We start from the raw sequence: 23,697 nt of genomic DNA on the forward strand, positions 1-23,697 counted from the left end.
TGAATGTTGCCTCCTTGTTTTCCGTTCTTAAGTTTTCCTAACGATGTTTACAAACATCCACTTTTCTGCTGGTGCTTCTTGGACCCTAAAACCTGAGATGTTGAAGTTATCACTTCTTTAGTGCCGTTCCAGTTGCTCTCCATAGTGGATTCCTCTTTTTCTAGTAGATCTTGTAAGACTGGGAAGCTGTTTCTGAGAGCTGTCTTGAACTCGGTGAGCTTGTTAGTCTCAACGGAAGGTTGTATTAAACTTTTGTAGTGCTGTTGTCCAAGTGTCCAATGCCCGTTTAGCTTCAGCTATATCTTGGCCACCATTAGGTGGCAATGGGAAGTTGTATTAGCTCTTCCGTCCGTTCTCACTTATTGGATGGACTTTCTGAATGTTTTATTCCTGCAGATGTCGACTAATATCAACATTTGTAACTTGTAGTAAACACACGCACGCAATGCTGAGAGTATACTCATGATCGGACAGCAAGCTACTCGTTATCCCTTAAGCCCATTGGCCGTCTCACCCAGTGGCAGAAGTCAACAGAGACTCTTGTATCCAGATTGAAGTAGTTAGATGCATCTGCTGCCCCGCTTATCCATTTATTTAAGTTTGCTTTTGCGAGTTGACTGCTGACGAAACCTGAATACATATTACAAGAATTTCCGCTGACTTTTTTCAGCTGGATGAGTCAGTCAGCTACAACGTAGGACCAGGTACATATATGCATCGGTACAAGTTGCCATACCTTTTCAGCACAACAAGATGAACACCGGATGCAACAGGCTATGATCTTAGAGGACAATGTATAGGTTCGTGTTCGGTCATGAATATATTCGCAGCATTTGCTTGAGTATGTTCACATCAAGTTACCAATGTTGATGTTAGTCGACAACTTCTGGTGAAACGTTTAGTGGGGTTGTGAACCTATACTGAGACGATAGGAGAATCTACGTTACACACCCAGCCACCGAATTTACTAGAACACTATGCCCATCATTATGAGTGGGAAATAGGTTGAGACATAAAATTGGTCTGTGGTTATCGGTCTGTGCTACGTAAAGGGACATATACCTACTAGATTATATACACAGGACGGTGGTAATCAATTGTGAGGAACTTAGTGTGATATGGTAGCAACCTATGACATGCAAATATACATTTATTACCTTTATTGACATATTAAGGGGTATATAATCATGTCTTCCTCTGCTCACACTGATTCATCTATTCTTTATTTCGATTTACACCTACCATTACTATTGTTTATAACAACTCATTTTATTTCACTTGTCATCTTTTAAAGCGCTCCGATTTGGAGCAATATGCAAATATCCTAAGACCTGCATTGTAATAATTGAGCACTATTGATTCGCTTAGAGTGAGATTTAAAAATAATATTTGGATTTGTGACTGTGATCAACGTAATTAGCAATGTTTAACGCTCAAAAATAATCAATAAGTTCATTAGGACTGAGTAAAAAAAATATGACGTGACACTTGTTTAGCTTAAAGTTATTTATGAACTCATTAGCTGTATATCCATATCGAAGAGTGACTATGTGTTCAGACAAAAATCATTACTTTGGATTATGGAACTTCGAACTAAAGCGATCAATTTGAATGAATGTAATTTTACAAAAGTTTGATCATGCTCAGTCCTCATAAATGAAGTTATTTTCACGAGGGTTTTGCGCTAGCGGATATTGTTATGCAGTTCGATCAACTTGAAAATCATATCTAGCCGTCTATTTAGCTAAATTGTAACTGCATTTTAATGAAACTGTTGATGTGATAGTTATAAATCTTCACTAAAAATAATCTGTAAATGTATACACTGACCAAAATAAATTCAATTTCTGACCTAACTGAAATGATCGGTTTCGTTACAAAAATAATACAACTTTACAAAAAAGAGTTGATTACTAGGTGAAAATAACATTTTGATCACTTCTAGTTGATGACTAAATTATCCTCAAATACAGAAAACTACATTTATTTCACAACTTAAAAGCCATATTTATTGAGAGAATAAAAAGCAAGATAGTAACAATAAACAAACTACGTAATTTCAATAAATGATAGTTTCCTCTGAATTCATTAATAAATAATTATTTCTGGAGTGTTTTTATACAAAAACAAATAAACCAATAATTTCAGATGAAGATAATCATTCGCTTTTGCTTCTTACACAATTTGAGTTAAATAGAGTAGTAATGGAAAAACGCAAAAAAGATAAGAAGATGAACCCGATTAATCCTTGGTTGAATTTGATATTGTTAAACATTCAGATAAGGATGGACCTTTAGGCCCGTAAGGATCTTCAGGAAGAAGAAATATGTTCCCTGACATTACGTATGGAAGTAGTCTGAAAAAGCAATGAATTGATAGGAAAGGTTTGTGAAGAAAAAATGAATTACTAACTAGTGGAACTTATTTTCACAGGTTCAACTGTTTTAAAATGACAGTACAGGACTTATACTTGTTTGTTTCATAAAAACTAGCGTAGATTGTGAAATGCTTTAATGATATAAACTGAGAAATTATTGATAAACAGAAGTAAACAATGAGGACATCAGTAAAGCGTTAGCTTTCCGAAAATCCGACTAACAAATTGTAAGAAGACTATTGTAGATATACGCGGATAAACTATTTTGACTAATTGAATTTCTTTTCTGAACATCAGTTCCCAAAGGATAGCACAACTCCCGATTCAAATCAAAAATATCGCAGGGATCGACAATATATAAACTCAATACGGTCAGTTTCAACGCAGAAATTGGTACGTATATACATGTGTTCAAGTTGCCATACCCCATAAGCATAGAAATGAGATTGTCAGGCCAAATCTCAGGATACTAGAGACAGTTACAGTATCAGTGGGAATACGAAGAATTAGGTATCGAAGATACGAGTGGGAAAGAAAATATAAATTACTGAAATAAATATAAACAGAAGTTATGAGGAGTTCAGGGAAAGACAACAAACGGATGCACCTGCACCATTGCAAACAATTTTGAGTCACGTCACTCAAAGTTTCTGACCATTTTTACGATAATTACGAGTAGGAGATAGTCTGTATCTATTAATATGTCCAAGTCCAATTGTCAGTGACTTTCTGAACTGATGCCATGTTTTGGTTCGTCCACCCTTAGCTTCCTTCCAGCCTACGCTTACACCAGAAAGCATCGTCCGTCCAGGTAGTCGGTGGATGGACATATGTAACGCATGTTTCAACCACCTTAGTTGATGAAGATTCACTACCTCTTCAGTCGATTTGCCATCTTTGCCTTGTGCTCTATTCCTGACCCAGACACTACTTACTCCGTGGCCTTAAAACACACGAACAATGCTTCTAAGACACCTACGATTAAATACTAGTAATCTATGAATATTTTTCACTCTTAATAGCCGTGTTTCGCACCCATAAAGTAGGAGAGAACGAATCACTGCGCAGTAAACTCATCCTTTGTTTAAAAGACGGATATCTTGCCTACCCCACAAGTTGACGAAACTTGATGGAGTTTTTTGAATTCGTGCAAAGATTTCGTCAGACATCAGGACCAACGAGACACTCAAGATGAGTTAAGCGGTCGATGCGTTCAACTACTTTACTCCCTATCATTAGTTCAGGCGATGACGCAAGCCAATCTTGAAGTGACATTCTACATTTTGAGGAAGAGAACCTCATCCTAAACATGCTTGGATTGTTGCTTAAAGTGGTTGGAAGACTATGTTTTGTCAGTGTCTTCACCAAACAGAACGATATCACCTGGGTATTCTAAGTCAACAAGTGAATCCTCAAGATCAACGGAGTGGAATTCTGCCTTACGATCAAGGGATACACTTATAGTTGGACTTAGAAAAGTATGTTTATGTTTCAGAATCTGCCGGATGGTGAATATTTGGTATAGACATTAACGTCCAAATCTGAAGCCAAACCAGTTTACTTGGTTCACTCTTCACGAGCTCTAGTTAGACGTTAAATTATTATTTTAGACACTGTATAAGCTTAAGTGATTCCTCTGTGATTGTCACAAGAGGATTTTTGTTGTTTCTGATAAACTGGGATGATCAACGATCGAGACCAGTCATGTGGAATTGAATCCAGTTTCCAGATTTCAGTTATCCTAACTGCTAAAACTAGATCACCATCCTTAAACATATGAAAGGTTAATCCATCACAGTTTTATGGAGAGTGCTGTGGGCGGTCTATGCTCCTCCACGTCAGATAACAGGCGTAAGTGAGTAGTTCATCAGCCCCTGCTGATTTCCCTTGATCAGATTATCCACAGCTTTTTCGACTTCACTAGGAGTTGGAGGACGTACATGGACTTTCCATTCATGTAGCTTAGAAATTGTTAACTGGGAGAAGGGTAAAGGCCATTCGATTTGTTTCGTAAGGTGTTCTGCTCATCGGTTTAATCTCCTGGATTGACATTGAATAATAGTCCTGTCTTCTTCCGTGATAGTTTCTCTAATATCTATTGTCATTAATCCCATTAATGATAATGAAATTAATTTATCTTTACTGGTAATTTTGTTAATTTTATCTCTAAGTGGCTCGGCAAGTTGAATCATTGCACTTTTGTGCTAGGCGTCACACTGATTATATACATATATATATATATATATCTGTTGTACACACTTCTCTTATTCTATACCATTTGTGCTTCTAACCTGAGCTCGGGACAACTATTCTGACAGACAACTTTTTATCACGTTTGTGTTGTAGTGCTTTATCCTTAAATACGAAGTGTAAGGGAGGATATCACCCTTGTTTCCACACATCAGTTAAAGGTGGTTTCGGTTTTGTCAACTTCAACTCATTCTTTTGTATTAAATGTTTCAGAGGGAATCCTTTCTATTGACTTTCTGTGTTTTTTAGTTGTGGTTATTTGACTTTCAATGCATTTTTCCTTTATAGTTTATTTCACTATGATTTTGTGTCAAGTGACAATTGTTGAGTTGATAAAACTTCAGTTCATGACCAATGAATCGATATATTGGTAAATTAACTTGAATCTAAATCTTAATTTCCCTCATTCTTTCACAATAAATCCTAACAAAATATGTCTTTGGTGTAGCTCGGGCTAGAAGATAGTCGAGTTATTACATAGTGTATCTTTGTAACAGTGAAATTCATCTCTTCGCTAAGCGAAGTTTTGGTACTTCATAATTAGATTATTTAAACACAGACAACACAAGAAAAAAAATATGTGTTTATCACAGTTCATTGGGCTAAATAGCTTCCCAAAGTCTTTTACGTAGACTGTTTACTCGGTCAGAGTATAAATATACAATTTAAGCAAACTAAAACGTGAAGCTTATTACTTAAGACAATTGACTCGGTTTTCTATAATTTATCATAATCAGTGCAAATAGCAAAATATTTCACGGTTGGAGTCGATGGACACAAAGTTCTGAAAATAAGACTCAAACGTGTTGCGACTCATAAGCAAACTGTCAGAAACCGTGAGGTTGGATAGCCTCCCTCAGAGATTAGTCACATTATGTCGGTTATTATCCAGTAGGTCGTTAATTTAATCGTGGAGTACTGTACAATGTATCATATTTATCTATTTCTAAGAAGCCGTCTTGAAAAAAGGAATAACAAGGAAATAGCAATTAGCAACAGTCGAACACGAGCAGAGAATGTCAGGGCACAAGCAAAGTACTCAGAAACAAACAAGCAAATGAAGAAGAGTATTAAAGCCGACAAACAGAAATACATGGGAGAACTAGCGACGACGGCAGAAAAAGCTGCAAGAGAAGGGAATTTGAAACAACTATATGATACAACGAAGAAACTAGCAGGGAGATGTAGTAAGCCGGAGAGATCAGTCAGGGACAATCACGGAGGTTCAAGAACAGAGAATAAGATGGGTAGAATACTTTGAGGAACTGCTGAATAGACCAGCTCCATTGAATACACCGGACATCGAAGCAACACACACAAACCTTCTTATATCTGTCACTCCACCAACGACCGAGGAAATCAAGATGGCCATCGAACAAATCAAGAATGGGAAGGCAGCAGGACCTTACTATATACCAGCTGAAGCACTGAAGTCAAACATTGAAGTAACTGCAAACATGCTTCGCCTTCTATGCCAATCTTGAAGTGACATTCTACATTTTGAGGAAGAGAACCTCATCCTAAACATGCTTGGATTGTTGCTTAAAGTGGTTGGAAGACTATGATTTGTCAGTGTCTTCACCAAACAGAACGATTTCATCAGGTCCACTTATCGGCTTAGAATATGCAGATAATCTAGTTCTGTTTGGTGAAGACGCTGATAAAATGCAGAGTCTTTTGTTAGCACTGAGTAAACACTCCAGGATATTTGGAATGCGTTTCTCCCCCTTTGAATGCAAATTGTTGCTCCAGGACTGAGCTGCGTCAATAAGCGAACTAAGGATAGGGAGTGAAGTAGTCGAACGCGTCGACAACTTCACTTATCTTGAAACTCTGATCAGCCCTTATGGATTGGCGTCTGACGAAATCTCAGCACGGATTCAAAAAGCTCGTTTAGCTTTTGCCGAGTCACGTCACCTATGACAAAGACGAGATATCCGACTATCAATTAAGGGACGAGTATACTGTGAATCAGTTCGTTCTGTTTTACTTTACGGCTACGAAACGTTGCCATTAAGGGTAGAAAATACTCGTAAGTTACTAGTTGATGAGGTTGTAAATCTTCACTGACTGAGATGGTTGAGTCACGTGTTACGTATGCCTGAACACCGATTACCACGACGCGCTATGATGACTAGTATTGGGGATGGTTGGAAGAGAGTTAGGGGCGGCCAAACCAAAACGTGGCATCAGTGCTTGAAGTCACTAACTACTAGTCTGAGCCATGTTGGTAGATGCATACTACTTGGTTGGGGTCCGCGTGACTATCGTAACCAATGGTTGGATACTCTGTGTGACATGGCTCAGAATCGATCACAATGGCGAAGGTGCATACGCTCTTCGTCTTCCCTTAAACCGTAAGATTTAAATTACTTTATACCTTTTTTCACGAAATAACTCCTTCTCCCTGTATTGTACTCTTATATGCAATTTTTGTCTCGACATATTACTACCAATGAAGTAACTGCTCTTATTAAATTGGTGTTGATCTTGTTGTTCTAATGAGGTGTGGCAACTTGGACCAATTAAATATAAGTGCGTGGTCCTGAGTTGTAGCTGACTGACTGAGATGTATAAATCCTAGAGACACGTTAGTGATTATCTACGCTGCTACATCTATGCAATTTATCAGTAAAACTGAGTTCAACACAACACTTATTATAAATCAGAACTGTGAGATCCGATTATTTTATAAAGATGATAAATAGCTTTGTCAGGGAAATATAAGTGGAAACCAAGTGAATTCGATAAAAGAGTTGATTTGACAAGATATATTTCATATAGATGAATAAACAAGTAATAACTCTGGACGACTTTAATAACCTTATATAGTCTTTGAATGACTGTATATATGATAGAAAGTTGTTTAAACTTTATACTAAATACAAAACAATTCGATTCCATCTATAGTTCTTCTAACAGATAAAACTGGATGTAGTTTATTTATTTATTTTAACACATAAATATTGGTACAAAGGGGCACCAGATATATATGCGCCGCAAAAATCTCATTTGGTTTGTGTGAGGGCTGTGAAGTAATTTATTAATACTACTCAGAATCTGGAGTCGAAGTGGGTTTGCTAGTTTCAAAATCGAATGATTTATTTAATAAGTTACCAATCCACATACTCAACTCCTTGTTATGACAGGACTGTTTCAACTAGCCAATTGACGTACAAAAATGTAAAAATCATATCACTTACCGTGTTTCAATAAGTTTTTTAAATTTAGCATTTTCGAACATAAGATCACGATATTGATCATTGGATATAACAACTGCATTCTTGTCAGCTGCCAATTGCAAGATTATGCTGGATATTCACAAACAAATAAACACAGATTTTTAAAAATAAAAAAGATTAACTTGTTTACTTAAATCTTGTGCTTCGGAAACTATTGAAACTACATACTTGAGTAAATAATTTAGGAATCTCTATAAATTGTAAAGGTAATGTATTTTGTAAGCTTCAATGGCTAAGGAAAACCATGATACCGAATTACTATTTCTTGTAAATCGGGATTTAGTTGGAAATTGCATAGTGACGGTAACATTCATCAAAATGAAAGATAAACTGTTCAATGATTGTTTGAATTTGAAAATACCACCCATTTAATAGCAGAATTGATATTTCCATCATTTAAAGTCTAACAGATGTCAAAATATTATAATTTCTAAGTTTTAATTGTTGATGTACAAAATGCCTGCAGAAGAATAGATTGGGGGTTGACTCAAACAATCTCAAATGCCTAAAGATTAAGCTTGAAATTAATCATTGGGAAAAATTTTCTAGTCCTTTAGGTCTGATCTAGTGTGAATTCGTGCATGTGCAGTTCTTAGAAGCCTTGGCCGAAGCTACTATTCAGTGTTCCTTTACTTTAGTAGTTTCCACGCTCCCGTTAGTCAATGAAGAAAATAAACTTCAAATTGAATACATACTAGAAAATTCCTACCCTAAATAACTAAAGGATCTAAATATTCAAGAATTAGACATTTATTTTGAACTGTTTGTCTGTCGAATAAAGTAACACTGAAAGTCATATGGATATACTTACAGCTAAAAGCACTTGTGGACTAAATACTTTAATTATGATCTGTTTTGGTATTGTAATTTTTGAATGAAAAAAGACGGATATGATTTGATAAAACGGAGTAATATTTTCAACACCGAATTTCTGGTACAATGAACACAACAAAATTATCTTTTCCCTGGCTTCCAACTAATCACAAAGTTAAAAATTTGATAGCAAAATATATTAGAAACACCGAAGAAGAATGAAGTTAGCTAGCAACTATTGTGTACAACGACATTCTATGACACTCTTAAGAGTAGGGTATGAAAGTAACGTATTAAAATAGTAATAAACTAATCTAAGGAAAGAACTATTAACCGCAGTAAAATATAGAAAGGTGCTTGTTTGGTGAATTTCGGCAAGGGAAAACGTAAATTCAAAATCCAAAAACAATAAGAACATGGTTTTAACAGTAAGAAATTTTCTTCAACACAAACCTACCGATCATCATACACTGCTTGTCTTTCTTGATTTAATGTTCGTGACGGTGTATAAGTCAACATGCCGGAATGCTCAAGTTCATCAAAATAACGACCACCTTTGCCTTGATAATGTCTAGGTATTACAATAACTATATCTTTATGACCACGTTTTTTGAAGTAATCTAAGGCTAGACGAATTCCTTGAACACTGAATTCTTTTTGTTTTCCATGACTATAAGATAGAAACAAAACAAAGCAAAAAGGAAAACATACGGAAGCGAAGGAGTTAATAAAGAAATAAACATTTGGATCGAAATGTTTCCCTGGTTGAGATTCATGAATGAATTTATAATTATCAGTCAGTATACAGGTATATCTTCATACTACTTTGCAGTCTATAAGTAATATTGACTGGACATTTTAAGATTTGAATTAATGGTTCTGTGTTTCAGTGAGAATGTCAGCATGAATTATTTTTACCTGAAAACAATGAACCGATATTTCATCTAAACACAGAGCATCTTACCAGTACCCTTATATCACTTTACAGTGTACACGTAACTTTAAATCAGACAAATTTCTACAAAACTGCTTGTGTAAATTACATTTTATGGCAAAACAATAAAAGCTGCACAATTATTCGCATTCGCTGGAAGATGAGCGTCATATAGAGATGTTTTAATACTGTAGTGGTAGCTGCAGAAAATCTAAATATTTAATAATCAGCTAATATCCATTGAAAATTGTATAAATATTAACAATTTACAATCATGTGCTACAATTAAAAAACAAACGTCACACATTATAATGACAGACAAGTTTGGAGCATATACCTGTTTATATTTAAAAAAAACTGAATTTAAAATTTCAAGCAAAATCAATTTGTTAAAATTTATTAAAGTTGAAATAAATTGTATTGTAATAGTAACTGAAGTCTTGATTGTGAGTTAATTAACAGTTCAATAAAATTAGTCGAGATACACATATAATTGAGAAATATGTAGAGGAAAATGATATAGAACAACATATATAAGCGAACAGTATTGTTTTCGATTAGATCCTCATCAGGCTTTACTCTAATATACAGTAATATTTATATGCATATACGAAATTATTAAACGAATCAAGGCAGTTTATGAGTATCTACGTGTATCTATGAATTCAGCTGCTCCTGTGGAGAAAGCTATATTTGGCGCACTACCAGACAACTGAACCAAAGAGTTAGGGAACATCTCCTTCGTGGTTAGGAAAAGGTATTGTCAAGTCGATATGGAGCTCGGTCCATTTATCTGAACACTTCTTATTGCGTAATCTTATAATTTTATGAATGTTATTTCAGTGTCTATATTTTTCCTAATCATTGACCTATTTCCTATTATGTAACATTGATTCAAGCCTTTATTGTTCTTATCACAACTAGTACACCTGTCATTACACTACCAGTTTGTAATTTTCACTTAATCAGAAGGGGTTTTGTGGAGATTTCAGTATTTTTCAAAGTTGAAATAATTTTCACTTATTATTTTTAGTTATGTAATCTATTCCACTGTTATCATTGACTCATAAACTGCCTTGATTGGTTTATTAATTTCGTATATGCATATAAATATTACTGTATATTAGAGTAAAGCCTGATGAGGATCTAATCGAAAACAATATTGTTCGCTTATATATGTTGTTCTAAATCACAATATGGGAATTTTTCAAATTTTGAAAATGACATATACAACAAGGGCATTGACCATACTTTGTCACAGTCAATTAATGATAAATAACGTAGGATACAACAAAGATATAGGTCGATACATGCTGATAGACTTTCCATCAACAAGGAGATTAAAAGCAAAAGTACAGAAAAAATAATATCATCAGTTGTGGAACTCGAACATAGAGAACGCAGTTCGAACTGGATAGATAAAGTAGATTGAAAAAAATACAAAATAATATTAAAACTCAAGATAAACAGGAAGATGAAGAAAAAGTGATCGCTCCACTGCAACCAACCATCGATTGTTAATAGAGAATAGATCCCCGTAAACGTCTGTACTTACAAATAAATCTCAACCTGAATGTTTGTGAAGCCCTTTGACCTTTGTCATCATTTGACGACTTACTTGTATGTTTACCAGCAATGGTAAACCGAGGGAGGTGAAGGCAGATAACCCACATTATAACATGTCTCAACCACATCAGTCACTGAAAGTTCACAGCTTCAGTAACCAATTATCTATTCTTAAAATCTACATTTCGAAAAGTCTAAACCATAAGTTTAAGGACTCCTGGAAATCTTAGTCTTACTTACTTGAGCCTGCTATCTTTTACATGCCCCCAACGAGAAATTTACACGTGACTCTGACCTGGGTTCTTCCTTACAGTTGCTGCCATGTGTTACTCATAGTCTTGATGCCTGTCGGGTGATGTTGACCATAGATTTTAAGCGACCTGAATGATTTTCCAGGTTAGTGTTTGTTTAGTAATGTTCCGTTGTACGGGGTAGGGTTGCTGACTCTATGGCCAACCCTCTTCCCTTAGCTGGGCTTAGGACCGGCAGTAACAATAATGGAGCTACACGCCGGATTTCGTAGCCTCATACCTTTAATTGCTGGACATTGAGTTAGAGCACTGATGTGCCGGAAGATTCTGGAAATCACTTGCTGTCTCAAGGACAAATGTCAAGTGAGAGATGGATACGTGGGTGGGCTATACCAAATGAACCAGTCATCTGGCTAATGCTTACATGTCCTAATCTCGGTTAATGAGGACATATACATAAATCCGTCTGGTTACTATTCCTAGTCTCGCATAGAAGGTATGGTCATTGGTTACGAGACGTATATTGTAAATGGATTGACCTAGTGGATCATAATGAGCAGTGTTTTTTATAACATGAACTTCTGGGTATTATGAAACATTGGGCCAGATTTTTTGAAACACTATTCCAAGTTGCTGATTTCCAACAAACCACCGTGTGAACATTCACACACTTCCCATTATGCTGTAAAAAAGTACCAATAACAACTAAGTTCATCGGTGTATATTTCCTTTCTTTGCTGTTGAGAGATGAAGCAGGGGATAATGCGAAATAGCAATTTTTCGGTAGTGTTATGTATCACACAAAATGATACTCCTACGAGGTGAGGGAAAGCAAACATTCATCAATAATACTATTTTGCAATATATTTATCATAATCGATTTCGTCAAATTTACTCAGAACTTGGTTTGGTTATTTTAGTAGCGGTAGGTCAGAAATAACTTCCTTGACAGACTTTCAAACAATGCAGCAATGTGATCGAAAATCAGTAACAAAGAAACTCTAATTTTACAGACCAATGATCAGGATTGCTGATTTAAAGTTTAGTGATTTATTGTCAAATAGCTACTGGTTGCTACTCCCACCAATAATAATAATATTTGCAAACGCAACGCAACTTACGCGAAACTCACATTACTACCGTCAATTATAATGGGTCTTAAGCGAGATTGCAACGATTTATCTGACTTTACCTTGGAAGGATTTGTTAATAAAAACAATGGGTTCGATTCGTTATCTAAAATATTAATAGAAATAGATTGAATAGATAGTTATTATTATTTCTATTCTTGAGGATTGTAAGCTGGCAATAACTAGTAATGAATACAATATGGACAATCAACTGGTTGTGAACGATTATAAGGATTGGTCCTTCAGTACATAATGTCTATGAAGAAGAAAATACACACAACCATCAATAGAATTGGAAATCTAAAAGCTAATATGTTGATATGTAAATGTATTACGATGCATGTACAAGTCACTGGTATAAACCATTATTTGAACAATTTTATTACTTACCTAAAATGACAATGACCCTTTTTGAAAGAACTGTTAACGTTTTTTGAAACACTTCACTAGAGTATACACACTCTATATTCTGTCTGTCATAGGAACGTCAAAACATATTCACATGACCATATTATTCCGCTTCCTTTTTTTAAAATAAGATACAAGGTAAACTACTCTGTCGATCCAAGCTAAAGTAATTATTGTGTAGTAAGGATATTATAAGGTTTGTTATGATACATATTTGGGTTATTAAAATAATGAAAAAAAGATAACCGATACTACGTAATAAACGATAACTGTTCATGGGAACCAATTATGAATTCAAACCTTTCGAACGAACTGACATCAAGAACAAAGCAACTGCCCAGTAGTATAGGTTTTTAAGCAGTAAAGTGACTAACTGATGTACAGAATACTGAACACGATGATCAGAACACTTATGTTATTTAAAACAAGCGACTGAATTCTAGGATGGTCTGTCCCGATCGTTGCTGCTACCTTGACGTGGTGGTCGGGCTTGCCTATCGTGATGAAGCAATCGAGCTATGCTGGCTGGAACAATCGTTCCTCGAGGTCCTACCATGCCAGACAGGTCGGTTGAAGAGCGGTGAGACTAAAAGCAGCAAACCCAAGGTCCGAAGGCGAAGTCGTACTGCTGACTGTACAGAGGTGTGACAGCAGTAAGGTGTTTCCTTCAGACAACCAGCATGACAGCGATGCTGCCTTCCCACAAGGAGGGGTGGGGTTAGAAAAGGTCGACCCTAAAAATGCACACCTCGCCTTATCCAACGGATATCCGTCTCCGGCGGTAAGGTTTTTTTTTTGAAGAACGGAGCTAACACAAAAACTACCCACAAAAAGGTCGTGTGTGACCGACCTCAAGCAGTTGTCCCTTGGGCACTGCGGTCACGCTCTCAGGTCATTAAGACCACTTCTAACCCAATTTCCTTTTCAGGTACCTCTAGAAGAATCCTTCCACGGTGTGGGCAACCGGGAAGTGATAACTGCCCTCATACCTCTAACAACACTCAAGACCACTGTATTCATAATCAATCTCCTTCTTCACTTCCTACTATTCCTTCTACCTTGACTTTCAACACTAAACTTCCTGTTCCGGTTTCCTCCTCAAGTGTCACCATGGCCAACGATTCTAGTGCGCGAAACACTGTCCCAGGTCTACTAAAACCTCGCTCCAAACTACACATTGGAGCCTTCAACGTACGTACCCTATGCCAAATCGGTCAACAGGCCTCCTTAGCTAAAACTCTAGAATCTCGTACCATTGATGTATGCTGTGTCTCCGAAACACGCATACAGGATCCCAGTGTGGTCATTCACTTGACCTCACCTCGCCAAAATGGACAGCCGACGAAATACACCCTCCGTGTATCTGGCGACCCGTTGGCTAGTTCTCGCGGACTTGCAGGTGTAGGCATAGCACTAAGTACAAGGGCAGAACAGGCACTACTAGAATGGATCCCCGTTAACAGTCGCCTGTGTGCTGTCCGGCTAAATGGCTCCGTAAGAACTCGGAAGGATAAGGACACACGTCGTTGCCTTTTCGTCGTTTCTGCCTACGCTCCCACTGACTGCAGCCATGATGAAGTAAAAGATGACTTTTACAGAAAACTCTCTGAGCTTCTTCAGAAAGCTAAGCGCTCAGACATAGTAGTCGTAGCGGGTGACTTTAATGCCCAGGTAGGCAGCTTAAATCAAACAGAAAGACATTTAGGTGGGTGTTTTAGTATTCCGGCTCAACGAACCGATAATGGTGATCGTCTGTTGCAACTATGCTCAGACAATCGTTTATTTTTAGCAAGCACTAATTTTAAGCATAAGGAGAGACATCGTCTAACATGGCGACCACCTGCACCAAACCAACGATGGACTCAAATAGACCATATTGTCATCAGTCATCGTTGGAGAGGCTCAATAGAAGATTGTCGCTCGTATTGGAATACTTGTTTAGACTCTGATCACGCTTTAATACGAGCGCGCATTTGTCTGCACCTCAATGGACGCAGGAAAATTACACTAAGAAGACCCATTAGGATTGAACTGGAGGACGAGAAAGCCAAATGCGGATTCCAGAAACAACTGAGTTCACATCTAGGCAGTTCTGTAAACGAGACTGACCCAGATGCTGCTTGGAAAGACATACGAACAGCTGTGGAAACAGCAGTAACATCTATTAGTCATTTAAACCATAGGGCTCCAAAAAACCAATGGATTTCTTTTAAGTCTATTTCACTGATGGATTCGCGTAAACTCATCCCATCAGGCTCTGAACATGACGAAGAGCGTAAACAAATTAGATCTAGGTTAACTAAAAGTCTAAGGAACGATCGTGAGCAGTGGTGGGCAACGAAAGCAAAAGAGATGGAAAAGGCAGCGGCTGTAGGCAACACCAGGCAACTATTCAGACTAATAAAAGAAACCGGAATTAAGAAGCCAAGTGTAAGTGAGACAATCTCGGAAAAAGACGGAACCCTTATCTGCTCTCAACCTAAACGTTTAGAACGATGGGCGGAACACTTTAAGGAGCAGTTTAGCTGGCCTTCAGCTACTGCACAACTACCCACTATTCCCAGAAAACCTGAATGGAACATTGAGGTAGGCCCCCCGACCCTACTTGAAGTTCAAAAGGCTATAAGTAATCTGAAACGAGGAAAAGCAGCTGGTCCAGATGGATTGGCTCCAGAGGTCTTTAAATATGGTGGTCCAATTTTAGCGATTAGGTTGACTAATATTCTGGCTAAAATCTGGGAGACGGATGTAATCCCATCCGACTGGTCACAATCACTGATTGTCCCAATATATAAAAAGGGGTCCAAATCATCCTGCGATAACCATAGAGGGATTAGTCTGACTAACATAGCATCTAAAATACTAGCCTCAATAATTATCGGGCGCCTAACTAAGACTCGTGAACTGCAAACACGAGAAAATCAGGCTGGCTTCAGACCTGGTCGTGGCTGTATCGACCACATATTCACCATTCGTCAAGTTTTAGAGCACAGACACGCTTATCGGCGTCCGACAATAATAGTTTTTCTTGACTTGAAAGCAGCATTTGACTCTATAGACCGAGAGGTTCTGTGGCAGTGTCTGTCATTGAAAGGTGTACCTGAGAAGTACATAAACCTTTTGAAGGCTCTTTACTCGAACACTATTAGTCGAGTAAGAGCTTACGGCGAACTGTCATATGATTTTACAACCTCAAGTGGTGTCCGTCAAGGTTGTCCACTATCCCCGTTTTTGTTTAACTTCATTATAGACCTGTTGCTGCAAATAACACTCTCGTCGACTGAATTTACAGGAATTGATCTCCTACCAGGGGGACCACTAAGCGACTTAGAATACGCAGATGACATAGTCCTGTTTGGTGAAGACGCTGGCAAAATGCAGAGTCTTCTGTTGGAACTCAGTAATAATGCCAGGATGTTTGGGATGCGTTTCTCCCCATCCAAATGTAAATTGTTACTCCAGGACTGGCCTGCGTCAACACCCGAACTAAGGATAGGGAGTGAAGTAGTCGAACGCGTCGACAACTTCACTTATCTTGGAAGTCTAATCAGCCCTAATGGGTTGGTGTCTGACGAAATCTCAGCACGGATTCAAAAAGCTCGTTTGGCTTTTGCCAACTTACGTCACCTATGGCGAAGACGAGATATCCGTCTATCAATTAAGGGACGAGTATACTGCGCAGCAGTTCGCTCTGTTCTACTTTACGGCTGTGAAACATGGCCATTAAGAGTAGAAGATACTCGTAGGTTACTAGTATTTGACCACAGATGTCTTAGAAATATTGCTCGCATCTGCTGGGATAACCGGGTAAGTAATAGTGAGGTTAGACGCAGGGTATTAGGGGACGATGGTAAATCAGTTGATGAGGTGATGAATCTTCATCGACTGAGATGGTTGGGCCATGTGTTACGTATGCCTGAACACCGATTACCACGACGCGCTATGATGACTAGTATTGGGGACGGTTGGAAGAGAGTTAGGGGCGGCCAAACCAAAACATGGCATCAGTGCTTGAAGTCACTAACTTCTAGTCTGAGCCATGTTGGCAGATGCAGACTACCTGGTTGGGGTCCGCGTGACTATCGTAACCAATGGTTGGAGACTCTGTGTGACATGGCTCGGAATCGATCACAATGGCGTAGGTGTATACACTCTTTATCTTCCCTTAAACCTTGAGACTAAAATTGCTTCATATCTCTCTTCCTTCCTGTACTATATCCTTATATACAACCTATAATTTATATACTACTACCAACACTAAATTAACTACTATGAATCCGGTGTTGATCTTGTTGTGCTAACGAGGTATGGCAACTTGGACCGATGCATATATGTGCCTGGTCCTACGTTGTAGCTGACTGACTGACTGACTGAGGATGGTCTGCCACTCACGCTGCAATAAAATTAAGACTGGACGTCTATTAGCCCACTTCATATCATATAAATAATATAAAATCAGAGACGAGGTGTTGAAATATAGTGAAAAAGAACACAACAGAAAACAAGTAGATGTAGAATATTTGTGAGTTAAAAGTCGGAGCAACGATAAGCTAGTCACCGTGACTGAAGTCGAATCATTAAGTCTTAACTAGCAGACATGAAAATACAAGTTGATAGGGCATCAGCCTTTATTCCGAGTATTTTTTTCATGGTCTAAAGAAATGGATAATTTGCGAATCAGTGGAACGTCTCCTTTTAATTATATTAAAGTACCATTTGTTTTACTTTGCTTCATATATGATAGTGTACGAAGATCACATGAGTATAATACATGTTACAGTCACCTACGTCCGTGAGAATTTAAAAATCTCGTTAAATGACTAACCTGCATTAATTAAAAAGCTGTTTGTTCAGTGATTTTATCACATAGGAGTGATAGTTCAAAGATATCAACGACTAGTTATTCGTAATACACTCTTGGTGGCTATTTGTTACAAATTCGATACCTAGCAACTACTGAGTACATAAATATTTCATAGAAACCATAAATAATAAAAATGGGTCAATATTGTCATCCATTTATAAATAAATTCAGATTTCAATGTGCATGGTCTGTTGTCCTCGAATTGGATTCTCGTGGCGGGAATGTTGTATACGAAATTGAGAGGACGAAAAGTGAATGTCCAACACTTTATCCGAGCTAGTGGGTGCGAAAATTCCACCTAGAGAAGTTGGGAAACCTTGATTCCAAACCAATAGTGTACATGGACTTCAGGATCCTGAGATAACAAATAGCGTATGAAACTATTGCTGGTCACCGGTCACCATGGGATCGCATCTCCTAAGGTTGCTCCATCACCTTATGGATTAGATCTCTAGGTCAAAGGCTAGGGGTGTGAACCCCTAAGAATACCACCTGCTTCGGTTTGGGCACTCGGACAATATCATAGCTCTAACACAAATCAATGATAATTACTATTGGGAAAATTCCTCTTACTTTAACACTCGCTTAGACAAATCTTATTCACAACCGTATGATAACGTTTACTTTTATTTCTTTTATACTACGTCACTTATTTATTTCCCTTTATTCTCATTTTACGTATTATACTTTTTAACTTATACAGCAGCTCCCCTATGGTGGAAACCACGTCCTATCTAAACAATCTCAAGTCACTAACTGGCCGAAAGTTGAATGCTACCACTGACTATGAATACTGAAACAGTTTTTCTGAGACCACGTATACCACTCAAACTGGCTTCCTTCAACGTTCGCATACTGATGCAGATAGAACAACAGATAGGGTTGTTTATGTCTTTAGAAAGTCTCAAAATCGATGTCTGTTGTCTATCCGAGACTAGTGAAGTACTACAAATCCGCTCTCCATATGTCGCTTCGAAAAGCTTGTTTAACGCGAGGCGGCCAAACTAGGATGTGGAATCGGTTTGTGAAGTCATTAACTGCTGAACTGAGCCGTTCTGGTAGGTTCAGACTATCTAGTTGATGTCCATGTGATATTTGCAATCGGTGATTGGAGACATTGGGTGGTATGGCTCAGAATCGGTCGCAACAGGATAGATGTATTCACTCCTTGTCTTTCCTTAGATACTGAGTTTCTTTAATTTACCTCATATTGATTTATCTCACTAATCCATGTTATCTGACTTAATAAGATCTTATATGCCAATCTTATTTACTACTTTTAATATGATTAATATTATACTGTTCTGACATCTTGTCGTTGTGTTGTACTTCGGTAACTTGGATTGATGCATAAGTGTGCCAGGCTCTACGTTCCATGTGTCTAACTAGCTCAACTCATATAATTACTTTAGTGGACTTTTTCCAAATAATTTTAATTCATATCGGTAAACAACTCAAGCCCACACTGACATTATCACACCATTACTCCGCGGAACTTTCGGAAAATGTTAGTCCGTTGTATGTGAGTAGTATATCGACATTTCATTTTTCAAAAACACAACATGGTTTTAATTTATGATCTAAATGACTATTACAAAACTACAACTGTTTTAGGTGCAATTTTTTCCCACTTTAGCAAGTTGAAAAGCAACCTTACCCAGTGTTTTCACACAGAATTTGCCTTATGAACATTGTTCATTATGTGAATGAATTTATCCCTATTACCAGTGAACATGGAAAATGAGTCGTAAACTGAAGGTATATTGATTAGTGTATAATTCTAATTGGTAGAAATGTGCTGAGTACAACCCTTTGATTTTCGAGTAGTTGGTAAACACGTGCTGTTTGTAAATCTACACAGTGTACAACTAACGTGAAAACATGTAAACATGTAATATTCATTGTATGATCTACTCAACCATTATCTAAATGATAAAATATGAAATATATCATGTGTGAACATCGACAGGTCATATATATAATCATGTATTAGGAGCAAGTAAAAAAATAACAACGCTCACCTCGATTAACCGATTCCGAGTTACTTGCTTCACACTTACGATAAGCCTCTACAAAATGTACATTTTCAACTGCTGAATCAACTAAGCGACTATCAGAAGTTACAGTAGCTTCCGATTTTTCTAAAGAAATAAAATAATTTATGAGAGCTAGCTTCATTGCGTCAGTGCACTGTAAGTCATTATAATTTACGGAATACTTCTCACATAATGTCTTCAAAATTGAGACTTTTAAATCGCTCAAATAAGCGCATTTGGTTTCTGAAAATGACTCCAATAAATGTAGAGTTCGTGAAAAACATTTGATTCCAGGTGTACATCCTTTAATGATTAGATTAGATTTTTTAATAATTATGACAATATTGTACGTCAGTTCAAAATGATTAATCATTGTTTGATTACTCAATAATTCCAAACAATCCATTGAAGTAATCGTACTGACTAAAACAGATTCTGGACTAATAAAACGCAGTGCGTAATCCTGTACACAAAAAGATTTATTTTCATGTAAACTCAACACTACATACTTGAGCTGCATTCAGTTTATCAGCAGTTCCGCATATTTTAAGTTTATCTTGCAATAATGCCGCAGATACACCATAATAATTTTCAAGTCGACAAAATAATACGTCCAGATTTTCGGTCGGATATGGAATGGTAACATAAACTGACATATTTCACCCTTGCTAAAACATACTACATACTACAAGAGTTTAAAAAAGATAGAAAAGATAAAATCTATGGTAGTAGTTTACATACAAGTAGTTATAATATAACCATACAAACTCCAAGATAATTTCAGAGAAGTGGAGTATCTAATAAAAACATACAGCGTGACACAAATATCTATCAAACAAAGATGCTATAACAGTATCAGTGTAGAGGGATGAAATTTTAAAAAGTGAATGCTGAAAAGTCCTAAATGGTGATAGTATTAATGACAACGACAAATAACAAACGTTGAATAAAATAGTTGGGAAAGAATGTATGTATGATTCAATTTGGGAAAATTTACATACGACTAACGAGTCCCATGTAGGAAAAACTGTGTGTTTAAAGTCTTATTGCTAAGCATGATTCAAATACATTATTAACTTGTAGCGAGGTCATGTCAAGACATTCGCTCAAGTTGCATATAAGCCACCGGAGAGTGATTAAAATTTGATCCTGAATAATAAAAGTGGAAAAACAAACATTTGCAAATAAACCTCCGCTTGTAGTTAGAATCGCTAACCTAATAATAAGCAAAAGCGCTTCTCTCAAAGTATATATTCGATTGTGCTGATACATGGGTTTTAAAATTTCAAACTTTGAGAGAACTGAACAGTAATCTTTTGTTCAGTGAATCTTTTTTGTCGTGTTAGAATTTTTTCCATTGAAGAAAGCTTCCTCATATCTTGCTTTCAAGCCTTTATGTGAAGATGAATCTCCAAGACATGAGTTTAATGTTTCAACTGCAGTTTATGTAAAAATGCAGAGAGGAATAAATGAAATTTGCAACTACTTTATATCGTTATACAGTCACGAATATGTCCGTCATTCCCTAATCTACGTTACTTATAATCATTTATTTATTTATTCAACATAAACATTGATACAAAGAAACACCAAATATATACGCGCCACATAAATCACTTGATTTGTGTGAGGGCTATGATATTGTCCGAGTGCCCAAACCGAAGCAGGTGGTATTCTTAGGGGTTCACACCCCTAGCCTTTGACCTAGAGATCTAATCCATAAGGTGATGGAGCAACCTTAGGAGATGCGATCCCATGGTGACCGGTGACCAGCAATAGTTTCATACGCTATTTGTTATCTCAGGATCCTGAAGTCCATGTACACTATTGGTTTGGAATCAAGGTTTCCCAACTTCTCTAGGTGGAATTTTCGCACCCACTAGCTCGGATAAGGTGTTGGACATTCACTTTTCGTCCTCTCGATTTCAAAAATAATATTGCTGTTGCGAGAAGGCAATGAGTAGGACTTACCTAACAGTGACTGTATACATGTGGTTATGTAGGAGCATTTTGAGAGAAAGAGCGTATTCTCCTCACCTTCAACCGTACCAGTGCAATTGGGAGTACTAATATATTCGGATCGAGTACGACAAAACCCCGGGGAAAAGTATACACTAATAGGGTTCATTCTAACATATGACAGTCAAGGATGGTCCTTAGTGTATGGAATAAAAGACGTAGTGAAATTCTTATTTCCTCGTAAAAAATAGTATACTTTTGTTTATTTGTTTGAGTCTTGTAAGGCTTTTATTCTAGGTCCAGTAAAAAACTTAAACTGAGAGTTAGTTGGTATAGTCATAAATCTTTTATATTGGGTTTATTCCAACCATATTTTATCTTTACTTTATTTTTAACCATATTATCCATTACATTCGATAAGACTATAAACTAGAGCTAACTACTGAACTTGATGAACACGTGGATTTGAAGTTCGAGGAATGGTAAAGATACGATAAAAAAGTAGTCATTGGCTATAAAATTCCCTATATTTGCTAACGTGTTTGAGTATGAAAAAGCCCTCCATTGAGGCAGTGCCACTTATTAACTTTGAGCGATAAGTGTCACAACGAAATCAAGCAACAAATTGTCTAGCTTCTCAAATGGACATTCGAGTAAGAAACCTATGAAACTTAAAGAGAACAGGTGGGAGACATAACCTTTAGCATCAGCAACATAACCCTCGTATATTAAAAGTTAGCTTGCCAGGATAGTTGTAATTCTCTAAAGAGCTATATGTTTCAAAAGAAAACACCTGACTGTCTGGTCATGACCAGCAATAAACAGAGGTTTAAACCTTATCCGTTACCACCAACCATCTACAGGGTTTGCGTTTGAAAACAGACTTTGAAAGCAAAAAGCGGCACAAGTTCTAATTGATTTCAGGCATCGTGAGATATTACATCCTTCATGTAGTTAGCATCCTCCACATATTTAAAGCAATCAGGAACAACCGTATTTGTGAAATACAATAAATCCGTTACATCTCGCTGCTTTCTTATCAGTTACATACAAGCTCAATGGGGTAACGTCATACACATATTTACTAATCATTAGGTCTATCGACAACTCCGCCGGTAGCTCTTCTAGAGTTACTGCCGGTCCAAAGCCCGTGTAAAGAAGGAGGGTTGGTCATGGAGTTAGCGACCCCATCCCGTAGAAAACTAACTCGCTAAAAAGGACGCTAACCAGGAAACATAATTCAAACCATTTAAACTCTGCCCTCCAAGTTGAAGGAAGAATTACGAAGCCTCAGGATGAAAGCCGAGATTCTTCGGAAGTCACGAGGCTGATGCTCCTTCTAACAACTAGAGCAACAAATTTTATAGGTACATGGAACGTCCGGACACAAAGGAAAAAGCAAGGTCCTCAAATACAACACTGAGAACAACAACCCAATCACACTTGGTGGAGAAACTCTGGAAGATGTGGAAACATACACGTACCTGGGAAGCATCATTGATGAACAAGGAGGATCTGATGCAGACGTAAAGGCGAGGATTGGCAAAGCAAGGACCGCATCCCTACAATTGAAGAACATATGGGACTCAAAACAACTGTCAGCTAATTTCAAAGTGAGAATCTTCAATACGAACGTCAAGACAGTTAGTTCTACTGTACGGAGCTGAAACGTGGAGAACTACTACAACCATTGTCAAGAAGGTACAAGTATTTATAAACAGTTGTCTACGCAAAATACTCAACATTCATTGGCCGGATACCATCAGCAACAGCATTTTATGGGAGAAGATAAACCAGCTTCCAGCTGAAGAGCAAATTAGGAAAATACGTTGGAAGTGGATCAGTCATACGTTAAGGAAATCGCCGA

The 23,697-nt window shown here is 37.3% G+C and overlaps 1 protein-coding gene across 1 annotated transcript; it reads right to left on the minus strand.

Annotated features, from left to right (window-relative positions):
- Positions 1–2,241: 2,241 nt before the first annotated feature.
- Positions 2,242–20,559, minus strand: Smp_043500 (hypothetical protein; the record flags this gene model as incomplete). The annotated part of the gene is made up of 6 exons (XM_018788818.1): positions 20,381–20,559; positions 19,857–20,334; positions 12,555–12,669; positions 9,140–9,352; positions 7,831–7,938; positions 2,242–2,356 (listed from the first exon to the last, which is right to left on the minus strand). The coding sequence occupies exons 1-6, from the start codon at positions 20,525–20,527 to the stop codon at positions 2,242–2,244; spliced, it is 1,176 nt and encodes a 391-aa protein (XP_018654323.1). The 5' UTR covers positions 20,528–20,559.
- Positions 20,560–23,697: the final 3,138 nt, after the last annotated feature.

The sequence above is a fragment of the Schistosoma mansoni genome, chromosome W (assembly GCF_000237925.1).
Source record: "Schistosoma mansoni strain Puerto Rico chromosome W, complete genome".
Lineage (NCBI taxonomy): Eukaryota > Metazoa > Platyhelminthes > Trematoda > Strigeidida > Schistosomatidae > Schistosoma > Schistosoma mansoni.